The following is a 16,083-nucleotide window of genomic DNA, read 5'->3' as shown; positions in this document are numbered from 1 at the left end:
ATGTAGACATTGCTCAAGCACAACAATAACAAGCTTATTTTCTAAATAGGCTCTGAAAGGGAAAAACACTGTACAGGTTAAAGCGTGCATATATGGATCTGCCAACAGCAATTTCTTTTTCTTGACATTCCCATTAAATAATTGTATGTTCTTGAAGCATTTATTAAAGGTTTGTTCCTTTATAACGCTTTTTCTTTCTATTGTTTATTCAAAATTCTTTTCATCTCAGCTCTACAACCTGTGCACTTTCCTTCATGAACCTAAGGAACGCATGACAAATCTTTCCAATTGTTCCAGACAATGGTGCTAACTACTCTTTGTGCACCAAATCAAAAGGCTTCTTTGCCAACAAGGGTTTCTGTGTAACTCACCTGATTTTCCAGCTGGTTGACTGTCTGTTGTTTCTGGTCCATACAATCCTGCTGGTTGATCCCCGTTGTGTTGACTTGTGGCGACTGTAATACCACAGTTTCTGGAAAAAGCACTTAGGAGACAATTGCAATCAAAATAAATCATATCTTCCTTTATACGTGTCATTATATGTAACATGAGCATTGTGCAGAACAACAGACAAGTATAAAACATACTGTATGTTTCAAATTCACATGAACAGAACATTTCAGTATTTCTTTAATAGGGTACGTGTGCTTAAATAAAAAAGTACTGTCAAGCTTTGTATTATACTGGAATAATTCTGACATCCTAAAAGGTTTCACGTTCTGATAAAAGATTATTTTTTTGGAGATCCTGATGAATTATTTTCCATTATTCTACACTTTTTAGGTCATTAAAGCTTTTGGGCAAGTTCTGAACTTTTGTAACAAAATTACAGTACAATCTATATATGCAAGTAGAGGTTAACCAAACCATACTCAAAATTATTTGGTTAAAGTGACTCAGGCAGAGAACTTGAATGTGGTTTGCCTAGAACCATCAATAACCATATGAGGAGTTGTATGTAACCCTAGCATTAAAAGGGGTTCAAACAAGATGATAAAGAAAGTGGCCAGGGAGGGTACTGCATAAAACCCACCTTTGTCTGCTTGGTTGTAGAGATGACTTGCCAGTCTACCAACATGACTGCTACAGTGAATCAATGGTCTCAGTGGTGTATGGAACAAGATTATTCAGGTCACTGACAGGGACATAACTTAAAGGGGTTCAGAGGGTGTAGTTGCACCTGGGTTCATAAAGTGTCTTTTTACAATAGGAAAAGACTCTTACTATAAATAATAAATCATATTTGCAGGACCTGGTACAAATTTTGTACGGGGGCCCAGGATTTTCTTGCCACTTATTTATTCCATCCTTCACATGGCATCACTGCAGCCTAGTAAACAAAGGTGAGTGCTTTTAAGGGGTGAAAAAAAACTACTTTCAAAAAAAGGACTATGCAAGATAGAGAATTTGTTCTAAAGTTACAATTCTAACAGTCAAAGTCAACTGAAATGTGTTTAAGATCTAGATACACAGAGTTGCAAGACTTTCTACTACTGACCAGCTTGTCCAAGATGTTCTGCTTGTTCTACAGCAAACTGACACCTTCTGCTAGTGACTCTATAACAAGGGGGAAAAAAAAGAAAACAAAAAAAACTTAACCATTTATATAGTTTTCAAGGAGTATATCAGGTGCAACCTGTATCTGGACGGTGGCCAAGAAACTGAGGGAGCGATCACACTTGTCGGCAGATCAAATAATCCTCTACTGGCGGTTTGTCTGGGCCTTTTAAAGCCTGAATGTTGTCTGGGTACGTCCTTGGATAACCACTGCTCTCAACACCTAGGTCACAACAGCCTAGAAGGTGGGCCATTCATCAAAATGAAAATTCTGCTTCTCTCAGTCCAATGAAGTGTGCTGTCTCAAAGTCTGTCAACTGGGCAAAATGACTGCGTGCTAGCCATGCCTATAAGACACACAATCGCTCCCGAAGAGGTGCACTACCAAAATGTAGCCTCAATGTATTTATGGGGCAGCTGTGGAAATACTAGTACACCCTTGTGGTAATACCCAGCGTCTAATTAGACCACACATATAATTGTTTTGTAGGGAATGTAGCCGAGAAGTCTGTAAACTCTGCAATCTGCTTGTTACGCCCAACCATAGACATTGCACATCTGCCCCATACAAATCAAATTTAGTGTGTCTGACCATGAAAATATAAAATTACTAGCGAAAACGGGCAAACAGTTCAACACAGCTCTTGAAATAAGCTGCCGCCTTACTTTTATTGTAAAACAAGTGACCTCAGATGCTCCTTTTTCAGCATCTATGGCAAATAAACCTTAAATCTGAGAGAGAAAAAAAGTAAACCTATGAAGGTGTGTGAATGTAAGTCAACAAAAGTAGTGATAGGAAGCACCCATGGATATTACTGAGGGCTAGAACAGAAATTCTAAGTACTACTGGCACACTTGTAAGTAGAATGTCACATTGCCTGTTTACGGTAAATTCTACTTCCATTGGTTCATAGTTGTAGGACTGCTCCAAGTTCGCATTAACACGCAGTGCTACTTCTTCATCGTGTATCTAGAAATGCACATAAAATAAAGATTGTTCAGAAAACATGTTGTTCTGCTGCTGTTTGATTCCATGCACAGCCAACAACATACAGCACTTGTAATGTTTTATTCATCACTGCACAGGCTGCTATTCTGAGTATGTTCAAAGTAAGCAGCTGGTGCAGCATGTAGCATAAGTACCTATTCAAGAAGAAAATATGGAGCTTGCCTGTAATTTGCAGAACATTACTGAGACATAATAGGAGGCAAACAAGCAGAATATACTGTAGAAACTAGATCCCCAGCCGCTATTATGACCTAAGAGGGTATTATAATATACACTGTAGATCAATTGTAATATCTGTAGCTGCTCGGTTTTATAGCAGAGGCACTTTCTACCCAAAGATATGAATTTTTAAAGCCATAATAACAGGACTATGAATAAAAGCATCACCCGGAAAGTTTTGCATAATCTGAAGTAATGCGCTAGTCATTCCATGACTGTCAGCAGCATCACTGCGCCGAGTGCTTGCATTATTTATATGACCTGGGTGATCCTAATAGCATGTACCATCATACAGTCCAGGACACTCTTCATTACCATAAATAATGCAGAACAATTAAAAAGGAAAGACTACAAGAGCTTGTACTGAAACTTACTTCAACAACTGTGCCAGCAAATTCTACCACTGTAGTGCTATACGACTGGTACTTCAACAGGACTTTGTCACCTGGATAAAACAAAACATAACTTGGAGTACTAAATGTGAGAACCTACAGGATTTATCATCCACGACATATCTTTCTATGCAAATAATTCTATTCCCCATATTATTGTAATAGAGTTCTGTTTTTTCTGCCACTACACAATACAAACTGCACACATTGTTAAAACGCAACCCCACTTTTTGCTAGTTCTGCAAGGTAGTCATAAAAGAAGATTCACAATCTGCTATTGCTGATGCTATCACACAAGTGTAGCATCTGTATCCACGTCTAGTGGACCAGACGCTGTCGAGGATGCCACCAAAGGTTCCAGTAAAGCTTCACCAACTGCTGCTGCTAACACTATGGAAGGTAATGGGGCAGACTGATAGAATACAGTGATAAAATAAGGTGTTGTCTGGTTTGACGGAATGAATAGGGGAAAAAAACAAACTTTAAAAATACTATTAAAAAAAAAAACAACAACAACAACAACAAAAAAAAACGCCACATACATTTCGTATTGATGTAATTGCACTGAAAAACATAGTTTGTGTTTGTTCCACAAAATGAATAATGTAAAAACAAAACCCAAAACATATTCTGGAGCAGTTACCCATAAATACCTGACAACAGCATGATAAAGCTTCAGATAACATTCAAGCCATTCAAGGTTTAGGAACAATATCACTTACCAGGATATAAAGAGGGCCTTCCTTCTATAATACCAGGTACTTCCAATACCAAAAACCCACCACGCTTTTGTAAGCAAACCCCACTCAATCGTAACTCTTTCATTTCTATTTCATTGTGGATATCCTCAAGCCAAAGTAAAGTTGACATTTTCTTTCGATAATTTGACAGCGTAAGCAACTGTACATTTAAAAAGAAAAAAACAAAACATATATATTGTTGAAATTAACCATTTTTGCTATTTGAAGGCAAAATAAAGCTCATACATGAAATTATATGTTACAGATTGACTAAACTGGAAACCATAGCAAACCAAAGATTATACGAAACACATTAATACAGGCATTTACAAAGTTTGCAGTCAATTTCCTTTAGCAAAATATGAGGAGGATGCTTTTCTTTTGTAAGGTATTTCATCAGTCTCTCAACAGAAACCAGCAGTAATCCCTCATTGTTACAGAGTCCCAGCGTCCTTGGTAGCGTTGCTCCATGTCAAGAATGTCTTGGTGAACGCGTTCACCTTGTTCATCACTCACAGCACCACGATTTCGGGAAAGAAGTCAAGATGGGAGTGCAAAAAGTGAATTTTCAAAGACCTTCTACAATCCATGTTTTGTAGTTCTCCAGTAGATTTGTTACTATGGAAACAGCATCTTTTCTGTTACCCAAAAAGCCATGAAGAATTGCTCTGAAGGAGGACCAGGCTGCTAACTCAAGATTCTTTAGCTTGGCATTGAAATTCGGATCTTTCAACAATTTTCTTATTTGAGGTCCAACAAATATGTCCTCCTTTAGCTTTGCTTCACTTAAATTGGCAAACATTTCTCTCAAATGACTAAAAGCCTTGCCTTCCTTATCAAGAGATTTAACAAAGTTCTTCATTAACCCCCAACTTTATATGAAGCGGACACAAAATTACACATTTTTTTATTTTATTTTTTTTTACCAGCAAACAACGATTTTCTCACAGGCCATTTTTTTTTTTTTTTTTACTCTATAGTGGTACTTGCGGTCTCGACTGTACCACAGGCACAAAAAAATCCAGAATTTTGGACACCCACCCTGTAAACCTAACAGCATCGCAACAACTTTTTAAGTCACAGCAAATCTGCCACTCATGATCTTTATATTTTACTAGCCTCTGCCTGCGACTTCGTCTGCAGGTTGTTGGCGTAGATGATCCGCCTTTATTCAGCAAAGCTGTCCTGCTGCTGACCTTGTTCCTCAGACCATGCCTGTGATTGTTCCGGAATGTCAGCAGCTTGCTGGGACGCCATATAATGAGTGTGTTGTTGGTATTGATGATCCGCCTGCTCCGGCGTTTCGACAGCTGTCAAGCTGTCCCACTGCTAAACTCGTTCCTCGCACTGGGCCCATGATTCTTCCGGTATCTCAGCAGGTCAATGGGATGCCATATAATGAGCATGTTGTTGGCCATTGTTAGGCGGCAGGCAGGAACAGATAAATCTTCCTCATGAGGCACAGGTCAATGTGCCGAAGGTATATCAGGATATTGGATACTGTGTCTAGTTTTACTCAAATGCCCTGCAATATTAGTAAGACAAAAATAGCAGTCACTGCAGTGATATTTTGGCTCACGCCAAACCATTGGAAGAGCAAATGGCATTGCTCAGCATTTTTTTTCATCCATTCTTGTAGGGTAGTTGTGCAAGTTATACATGAAACATGAGGTGCCTATGACTTATCCTGATCACCACACTCAAAGTACAGTTTATAAGCCTTCTTGAGAATCAGTTTTTGGCTTTGTGTTTTTGGAGTAAACTCCCCACACACATAACAAAAGTTGTCAGGTTTGTTTTAATAGCTGCAACGTTGAGTAGTTGCCATTAGGCATAGGTGTCTCTGATGCGCTACTTCATTGTGATAACAGTCTGCAACAACACTATGTGTTTCAACAAATAAAAGTCTTCACGTACAATGCCCCAAAAACAACGGCTGAGTTCTGATTCGTATAGCTTTGCCTCCCTTGCAGAAACTTGGCCTTACATACTTCTTTTTCGGCTGACTGAAAAGCCACTCGTTCTCCTGACTCCACAACCAACCTTTCTGTAGAAACAGCCAATCTTTCTGCCGACTCAGCAGCCATTATTTCTGCTGGCTCAACAACCTAACTTTCTGCATCCGGTGACTTTATGATGTCTTTCACTGCACTTTTAATCCAAATAATTATATCAGACCATTAAATTTCATTTAGATATTGATTTAGCATTTCAAACTGAAGACTGCAGAGAGATGAAGGACGTTTTAGACCAATATTTAGAAATAAGATCGAATATTTCACAATATCTCCGAAACCTGATTTGATAGAACAATTCTGAAAATACTTAAAAATGTATGTATTACAACCCAGATGCAAAATCACTGTTGACTGTCCCCGGCGCTCCAGTATCCCCTGCCACTGTTGAGCCCAGCTGCGATGATTAATTCTGGCGGAAGTCCTCACTGCATCTGACCGCAGTGGACACAGGAAAGGACCAATGACGTATGTGATTGACATCCTGAGTCCTTTAGTGTGACTCCTGAGGCCACATGCAGCGAGGACTTCTGGAATAAGCCCCCGGACTGTAGAAGATCAAAGCACCAGGGACAGGTGAGTTTTTTTTTATTTATTTTTTTTATGGTTTCACCTTCCCTCCACCTCCTGGCCAAGAGCTATAATTCCTCTGTGTGAGCACTGTATCCTCTGGAATTGCAGGGAAGTCCATTTACTCAAATGGGACTTAGCTGCTATCTGGCCATGTGACTGATGAATGTGATGTCACATGGCCTGTGACACTGAAGCCCTGCTTGGCGAGCTCTGCTCCCACTTATTTAGAGGGATTCCTGGTGTCAGACCCCCACGAATCTTCAACTGATGACCTATCTTGAGGATAGGTCTTTAATTAAAAAGACCTGGAAAACCCTTTCAACTTAACAGGGTAAAATCAGTACCATGCAATAGAAAAACGTTCAAGGATTTCCCTTCACTGAAACCATGAACCTAGGCCAACCCCTGAAAAAACACCTAAGAGCATTATCCCTCCTCGACCACTTTACAGTTGGCACAACGCAGTAAGGCAGGTTACATTTAACAAACCCAGACTCGTTAATTAAGCTATCACTGAGGGTTGGTTCACACTAGCGCTTGTATTCCGTCCGCAAGGAGTCTGCATGGAGACCCCCCCCCCCGACGGAATGCAATCGCAATTGCAAGCGATGTGCTTGCAAAGCACATGGAACCCATAGACCAGGGGTGGGCAATTAATTTTCCCATGGGGCCGCATAAGAAATTGAAACTATGCTAGAGGGCCGTGCCATGGCAAATTTAGCTCCACCCACTTCTATGTTGACTCCGCCCATTCCCAATCATCTTTCCATGTGCCCCCACAAAGTATAATCCTCCTACAGTCACCTGTACACTATATGCCCCCACATTATAATGTTCCTTTCCAACTGCCCCACAGTATTAGGTCCCTCTCCTGGTGCCCCAGTATAAACTGGGGGAAACTAGAGGGGACACAAAACTGGAGCAGCTGGAGGGGGCCATTAAACAGTGGGGGTTGTTGGAGGGGGGGCAATAAATTGACAGCTGGAGCGGGACATGAAACTGGGGGCAACTAGAGGGGGACATTAAAATCGGGAAGCTGGAAGCAGACAATAAACCGTAGGGGTAGCTGGAGGGTGACATTAAACTGGGGGCAACTAGAGGTAGACAGGTCCCCCTACAGCTTCCTCCATGGTTTAATGTCCCCCCCCAGTCTAAGTGCCCTCTTCATCTACCCCCAGTTTCATGTCCCCCCCCTCCATTTCTCCCTCAGTTTCATATCCCCCTTTATTTTCCCCATTTCATGTCCTCCCTCCATCTCTCCCCCAGTTTCATGTCCCCCCCTACATCTGCCATCTCTGCCCTAGTATAACATTCCCCTTCCATTTTTTCCCCCTAGGTTGCTGAGACACACACATACAGATAGACAGACACACACACACTATATATATATATATATATATATATATATATATATATATATATATATATATATATATATATATATATAGACAGACACACATATAGACAGACACAGACACACATATAGTCACACACACACACTCTCTCTCTCCCCCCTGCAGCTCACCTTACATCTCTCAGTACTTTATGACACGCTCCACATCTCCATCTTCGGCCGGCACTAAGACACGCCCCCCTAGACACGTGCCGCCTCCCTCCCCCCCCAGACACGTCTCCCTAGTCAAAGCTGTGCGGGCCGGACTGAATCAGTCAGAGGGCCGGATGTGGCCCGGGGGCCGGACTTTGCCCAGGTCTGCCATAGACTATAATGGGCTATGTGTGCTTGCCGCACACATGAATTGTGCGGGCAGTGTGCGGCAAGCACACGGAGCCCATTATAGTCTATGGGCTCCATGTGCTTAACTGCACAGCGCTTGCATTAGCGTTGGTATTCCGTCCCGGGGGGTCTCCATGCGGACTGAATACAAGCGCTAGTGTGAACCAACCCTAAATCACAATTTGTAACTCCACAGAACACCTCTCCACTGCTCCAGAGTCCAGTGGTAGCATGTTTGACACCACTCGATCTGATCGTTGGCCTTATGCTTGCATGCAGCTGCTCAACCATAGAAACTCATGCCATGAAGCTCCTGGCACAGTTTTCGAACTGCTCTTAATACCAGCATAGGTTGGGAACTCTGCACTTATGGTGAATTTTATGCCTCTCAGCACTTGGTGATCCTGCTCTGTAACTTTATGTGGTCTGCCACTTTGCGGTTGAGATGCTATGGTTCCTAAACTCTTCCACTTAATACCACTCACAGTTAAAATGTTTTTGCTCCTAGATATTCCAGATTATAAATTGACAATGCGACTGTGTGTCCTATTACAGGATGACTCTGGAATTCAGTCAGCTCTTTAGAATGGCAAATTATTTCAGCAGTGTTTGTAAATGCAGACTGCACGCAGGGGTGTAGCTATAGGTACCAAGGATCCAAAGGTCCATCTGCTAAATAAAATATACCCCTATTCGAAATTAAATGAGGTACAAGAAAGGTAGGGACCCCAGTACAGATTTTTGCTACAGAGTCCAGGAACTTCAATGTACACCTCCAAGTGCACAGCTAGATGCCAGGTTTTATATACTGAATTAAATGAATTCCCCAATATTTTTGTCCATACAGCGTACATTTTGTGAATAGCACCTAGGCCGAGAACATTGAGGTATGCTGTAAAACATGATAAAAACAGACCAGGGAAGTGTAAACTACACTAAACTTTATCAAAGTGGTACACAGTATGATAAATTTGACAATTCACTATACATTTTGGACACTTTCTTATTTTGAGCCAAACATTATGCACACCATTCTGACACTCTCAAGCACTTTTTCCAAAATTCTGCCTAGTAGCTCTCTGTCACTTATTTTTAATAAGAAGTCAGTCATACTTACTTCTCCAAGACAAGGTTCTATTGCCAATACATTCATATTCAGTTCCACACAGTTTCTAAGTCTTTCTGGTATTGGGTACATTGGAATAAAACTTGGAAGCTGTCTTCTAGATGTCCTAGAATTTTTAGCAGACGAGTTAATTAACATTTCTCAAATCAAGTATTGAAGGGTTTTCTAGTAGGAAAAAAAAAAAAAAAAAACGGTGACAAGGGGCTCAGAAAAGAAAACAAAACACGACAGTTGCTGCATAAAAACATTAAAATGAAACACTTAACCCATTCCCACTGTAGCCATTTTTCGATTTTTATTTTTTTACTCCCTATCCTCCAGAAGCAATAACTTATGTATTTCTTTGTACAGAGTCGTATGTATACAACCCCCTCTCCCCCCCCCCCACTTGCAGATTTCTTTAGTTCTGTTACTTTTGTAACAGAGGAAAAAAGTCCTGCAGTACTTTTTTCCATTACATCTATATCAGTTCCTCTCACTCCTACGGGTTAAAGAATTGGGACAACAACAGTAGTGTGAACTTTACCCCAACATCTTTGTTTAAAAAAAACAAAAACTCTTTATAAGTGTTTACAGCTGCATTCAAATACTTGCCTTTTAAGTGGTGGAGACAGTGCTACTGGCATATTCTTGTTTTGTTCCAATTCTTTAAAATTTTTCTTGTCCTTGGAAGAAAATTCCTTAGGAGTAACCAGTAAGAACTCTTCCTCACTTTCAACAGTAGCTTCGAGGTAACGTCCAATTACAAAGTCTTGGAAACAAAGTAACACAAGTTCTTTGCAGCGGCCTGGGTTTCTGGGATAAATAAAAACTACATTTCCACATTTGGAGAAAACTTGTACATTGTGTAATTTATTACGATGTGGTTCTAGAAAGGAGTTTTATTATAACGCCTTAGGGTCGAGCCCCACGTTGTAAAAATGCCGCGGCAGAAATGCAGCATTTCACAGTAACCGCAAAGTTGATGGGATTCTGGCTAATCCCATCTACACATTGCAGAAAATTATCTGCAGTGAAAATGCAGCGATTTCAAAAACAGTTACATTTTTGTAAATCGCAGCATGTCAATTACACCTAATGCTGGCAATTTCCGCATAGATATAAATAGGGACTTGCTGGGAAAAGCCGTGCGAAAAACCCCCCAAAATACACAATGCTTTTCTGCAGTGTTTCTTGGTTGCGGCTCACTACGTGAGGCCTTAGCATAAATGTATAGAACAATAATCCAAACTAAAAAGTTTATCATTATTCAGACAGTAAAAAAAAAAAAAAGTCACTGACAATGTAAAGTACATACCTTGCTTCACAAGAGACTGTAATGGAGACCTTCTCTCCAGGGTGAATGACCAATGCATCATTCCGCTCAGTATTTGAGGATTCACATGGTTCCATTTTGTTTACATCCAAGTCACTTGGTTCATTAAATAGAGGGAAATTTCCTGATTTTAGATGTCCATCAAATGTTGCCAGGTCACTGTCCCCCACAAGACGTTTGTGCACAGGACTCATTAAAGCATCATTATTGGGAGAACTCTGTGTAATGGAGGATCTGGATTTGAAAGAAGCAGCAGAACCAGTCATGCATTTCAAATAGTATCCTGAAGATACAAGGGGCAGATGATAAATCCTAGGATTCAGGTAAGCGCTACTCATTATCAAAGGAAGTACCACCTTAGATCTCTCATTTTCAGTCAGGCCGGCTGAATTAAATATGGGTGACAAAGGTTTGGATGATTGTAATGTATGAGGTGGGACGTCACACAAATCTGAAGCAGAAACAGACATTTCAAACTTGAATTTATTCTCCTTTTCCAAACCTGCTACTTTACAAGAGACCAATGAATGGACATCATTTCCTTTATTCCTACAAAAACAAACAAAATATATATATATATATATATATATATATATATATATATATATATATATATATTTAGACCAATAAAACTCATCAAGTAAGACAATGCAAAAATTATAATTTCGTGGGAAAGGTTTCAGTATAAGGGCTTTTAAAGATGAGTGCATCAGGATGGAAAGTGTTTTGTACATCATCTAGATTTTCTGCCCTAAACCATCAAACCAGTCAAGAGACCAGGACTCCTTACATCATATTGATCTGTGATGCTAGGAATACTTGTCTGCTTCCAGCTTCATTGTCGCATACTCTATATAATACACACAGTAGAGCCGCAGGAAGGCAGGGACTCCCAGCAACGTAGATCAATATGATGCAAGGAGTCCAGGTCCACTGAGTGATTTAGGCCAGGAAATTAGGTTGATACACAGCCAAGACTCTCCTAAAAAGTATGCAGCATTAAAAATGTGTGTCAAGTTCTTACCCTGGGTCTGCTGTCCTGAACTCAAATTACCATATCGATCTATGACGCTCTACATTCAGGGCAGTAAACTCTCTGGACAATCCATAACACAGACACTGATATACTGAGACAATACACTTATATTTCATTCAAGGCTCAGTGTGTGCCCAATAGCTAAGTGGTTAATCCTGCTCAGTGACTGACAGCTTTCTACATGAGTGTACAGAAATAGTGATCAGCTGAGCACAAAATGGGTTTATATAAATGAATTTTTTCCCCAAAAAATACTGTCTAGCAATTTCCTCAGCTCCTCCTTCTCTATAACTTTTTGCATACAGATAGGACTACAAGAAGAGTGGAACAGGTCTTTTAAAGTTTTGTATGTAATTACATGGCTAGGGGTCTCATGCAGAGTATGAGCACCAGTACACTACATTTAGCCAAGGAAATGCTGCTCTCTGGGAGATCCTAGACCTCTAGGAGGGGGGTCTGATGGATGATGCAAGAACTCTCACACTAGTGCAGATTGATGCGCTATGGCTACCTGAACTCTGGAAACTACAACTTATTCTCCAGCCACTAAAGTTATTTTTATTTTCTCAAAAACTAAAGGCTAAGTGTATAGAATGGACTTACTCTATAGAAATTTCCAGAGATTTACTCTGCCCCTGCTTTATCATTCCAAAATGAGTCATCCTGGAAACCTCCAAGCCCCCTTTGTTCATCATTAAAACGGCAGAATGATGACCCTCCGAATCTTCATTATTAGATGGAACTCTGGAAAATAAACATTGAAAATATGTCTTCTCATGGATGTAGTGAAGAGTAGCCACATAAAGCATCTAGTTTTATATTTAATAGCACATTCTAGACTGCATTCCATCAGTGGCACTCAAATAGCAGTGACGGGTACGCTGTCATAGATCAGTTATTTGTAGGTAGTGCGGGAGCATGCCCTGACTGGCCAAAAACGGCACAGATTTCCAATATTATATATTATATATATATCACACACATAAGTAGCGTTGAAAAGACTCCAGAATGATGAAATTGGCTACCATTAACAATTTTTGCACAGGCCCAATGTTGATCACTCTGAATCACCACCTCAACTATCACCATCGCAAAGAATGTGACTGGGCCTGCAGTCACCGGAAGAAGAGGAGAAATGAAGATGGGAAAGATGCATGGACGGACTGAAGATGCCCAGGAGAGGTGAGGCAAGGAGAGTATAATAGTTTGTTATTCACTTCTCCTGGGCCTCTGCTTATTATATTCTAGAGTCGGAGGTGACCCTAGAGTATAATAATAGCACCGACTTTGAAGGGGGTGGGGGGCTCTTGAGAGCATATAATGCCACGTGGGGGCCATTGCACAGCATAATAATATAATGCTGTCCCAGTATTGTTTACATGGCAGGCGCTTCGCTGCTCCCTCATCATATTCTTGATAACTGCAGTTGTAGGTACTAAAGCTGTATGTCTTTCAAGTATCTGAGATATCACTGCAACAATCGTAACAGTCACCATCAAGAATTCGCTCTAGGGAGAGGGTAGGGGGCCCCAGATAAAAGTTTTCACTGGGGCCCACAAGACTATTTACATCACTGGACATCAGCACTTGAACATTTTACTGTGATTCAACTGTAAGCAACCGCTCTAACCCAGAAAAGGCAGTACTTTAGATTTCTTTACCCATTTATGTTAGTTGGTGCAATGCACAGCGCTCTCCACACATAACAGGACTGGTTACTTTCTACTACTACTGCATTAACCAGGTCACTCCTATGAGGTTTGTAGCCCTCTGGAAGTCTTATGGCATCAATTGCGAAAAATATACTGTCATCAATTACACCAGTCATCCCATAGAAAGCAGAGATTTTCACCTAAATAAGCAAAAGAAAAAAAAATACATTAATATGAACTTTGCACGCTAAAAAACTACCACGTTAACCTAGTATATGCACAATATACAATGTCATCAGTTTGTGCTGCAAATTAACAGCATGCAACACCTCAACCTTTGGAGGTGACATACAGCCATTAACAAGTGTTTTTTTTCACTACTATACGCGTTTTTTTTTAGAGGAAAAACCACCATTGCAGACTACAGAGAGGTTAAAGTACAGAAGTATCTATATTGCCTCAGCATGTCACTAGTATTGCTTCAGGGAGACTGAAATGCAATGTGCGGGTGGGTGTTATACAGCAATAGGAGCTGAGCATATACATAGTGTAGTGGGAAAAGATTCAGTAGAATTCTCACTGACTTAAAAATCTCTTCCCTCTCTATGCTACAAAGTTATTGCCCAAGAAAACAGCCCTAATTATTCTTTTATATGTTTTTACTTTCCATTTTTTTCCCTATAGAAAGGGACTGTCTGCTCCCTTTCCTCAATTCTATTTCTCAGTTACTTCCTTTTGCTTCATACCTCCAAATGTGGATGTACCAAACATATAAAGTATTATTTTCTACACTTTTGATGGCTTTTTGAAGGATTGTTTGATTGGAACTTATATGCCCCTTTTTGGAGTGAATTTCAATAAAAATAAAACTGAAAAAAGTAAAAACAAGAATGGACCTATTTACCAGAGGACCCCTTGTACGCTCAGATTGTAGTACGCTGTAATTTGAAGAACCATGAGGTAAAACTGGCTATTATTTAGAGATTATAGATTAGAACTTGTCCTATTAGTCTTTGTAACAAAGCTCCCATAGTAAATATGTATCAAGGTTTGTCAGGGCTCGTTCACATGTGAACAAAGGGGCGGATTTTGACAGCGGATTTCGCTTCAAAATCCGCCTCTTTACAATGGTGGTCTATGCAGACCGCCAGGCTTCTTTTTTCCACTAGCGGAGGGCTGCTGCTAGCATAGAAAAGAAGCGACATGTCCTATCTTCAGGCAGAAACCGCGGCGCGCTGGACCGCAGCTTCCGCCTAGCGGCAGCACCCTCCTGTGTCGGCTCATTCATTTGAGACGACATAGGAGGGGAAAGCCGCGACCGCGATGGTCGCGGCAGGCGGGTTTTGACCAGAGAGAGACGTGGCTCTCTCTGTCAAAACCCGCGCGGGACTCCCAACGTATGAACTAACCCTGAGAGCGGAATTACGTTTTTTTGGGGTTTTTTTAAATTTTGTTGGGTTTTTTTTATGTGAAAAAAAAAAAGCAGCATTTTACAGTCTCCGCTTTCAGTAAATCTCATCCACACATTGCTGAAAAAAAAAAAAAAAAAAATTGCAGCAGAAATGGACCAGGATGTGGAATTCACATCTGCAATGGCAATTTATGCTGCAGATTTTCATTGCGGATGTCACCTGTGGCTAGAAAGATGTAACGAGAAAAGAAAACACAAGCATTTCCTGGATGAAATCAATAACAAAAAAACTCAAAACACATTTGATGCTTTTTTTTCTGTTGCAGAGAATAGAGAAGGTTTCAATTTTCATCTCTGCAAAATTCCAGCTCAAGAGCGTAATCTTTGAAATTGCACAACTTTCTAATAGACTTTGCATTTCATCCTTTACCATTATCAATATTTAGCATGAATTAAACATGTCAAAATATGCAGACCAGAGATGTGTACATTGTGTCTAATGTAAAGAGCAGTACTGAATCTTGACACTAGAGGTCAGACTTTATACAGAACAAGCAGTAATAGACCGCACAACCAGGATTCTTTAGGCTGGCTTCATATCTGTGTCTGGTATCCGTCCGCTTGCAAAAACAGTTTAGTACAAAAGTGATTCCAAATGGTTAGGGCGAGTTCACATCTGTGCCCGGTCTCCGTCTTCTACCCCAGAAACTGGACAGGAGATGGAAACCCAGCAGTCAGTGTCCGCCCGTGAGCGTATTCTGGTCTCCGCGGCGAAACCGCTTTTTGTTTAACCGGACACAAAGTCCTGGAAGTCCAGTTTAAAAAACCCTGTTTCGCCGCGGAGACCAGAAGACGCTCATGGGCGCTCACAGGCAGACACTTTGCAAACCCATTCAAATGAATGGGTTTGAAAACTGACTGCCGGTTTCCCTCCTTTCCAGTTTCTCGGGCAGAAGACAAACCTGCAAAGCAGAGACCGGGTGCAGGTGTGAACCCACCCTTACACAGCTGATATCCGAATCAGTTTTTTTAAATGGATTAGTCAATGAGTGTCTGTTCAAAAAAACTGACCATTTGTATCAGTTTGTGTCCGTTTTTGCCCAGTTCTTTTTTTTCTTCCCCTTCTTTATTCTGAGAAGGTGCAAAGGGGAAAACGGATTTCAAAACGTACACAAACTGATTGCTATTCATTGATAATCTGTTTTCCATAGACCTCAAAAAAACAAAAACAGAAACCCACAACAGATTGGTTGCTGTTCGTCCTGAATCCTTATTTTTAGATCTGCAAGTACAGATTTCAAAT

The 16,083-nt window shown here is 40.6% G+C and overlaps 1 protein-coding gene across 1 annotated transcript in view; it reads right to left on the bottom strand.

Annotated features, from left to right (window-relative positions):
- The window catches only part of MOV10L1 (Mov10 like RNA helicase 1), a 57,081-nt gene that overhangs the window by 24,376 nt on the left and 16,622 nt on the right, over positions 1-16,083 (bottom strand). The window contains exons 5-14 of the mRNA XM_075274171.1: positions 13,379-13,569; positions 12,321-12,461; positions 10,664-11,230; positions 9,961-10,161; positions 9,358-9,472; positions 3,900-4,077; positions 3,160-3,230; positions 2,436-2,527; positions 1,499-1,557; positions 372-484 (exon numbers count right to left, since the gene is read on the bottom strand). Of these exons, the coding sequence (XP_075130272.1) occupies positions 372-484; positions 1,499-1,557; positions 2,436-2,527; positions 3,160-3,230; positions 3,900-4,077; positions 9,358-9,472; positions 9,961-10,161; positions 10,664-11,230; positions 12,321-12,461; positions 13,379-13,569 (1,728 nt within the window). The remainder of the gene's footprint in view (positions 1-371; positions 485-1,498; positions 1,558-2,435; positions 2,528-3,159; positions 3,231-3,899; positions 4,078-9,357; positions 9,473-9,960; positions 10,162-10,663; positions 11,231-12,320; positions 12,462-13,378; positions 13,570-16,083) is intronic.

Source organism: Leptodactylus fuscus, chromosome 5 (genome assembly GCF_031893055.1).
Source record: "Leptodactylus fuscus isolate aLepFus1 chromosome 5, aLepFus1.hap2, whole genome shotgun sequence".
In the NCBI taxonomy this organism is placed as follows: domain Eukaryota; kingdom Metazoa; phylum Chordata; class Amphibia; order Anura; family Leptodactylidae; genus Leptodactylus; species Leptodactylus fuscus.
Note: the sequence above shows the minus strand (reverse complement) of the source record. Positions and strands in the feature narration are given on the sequence as shown.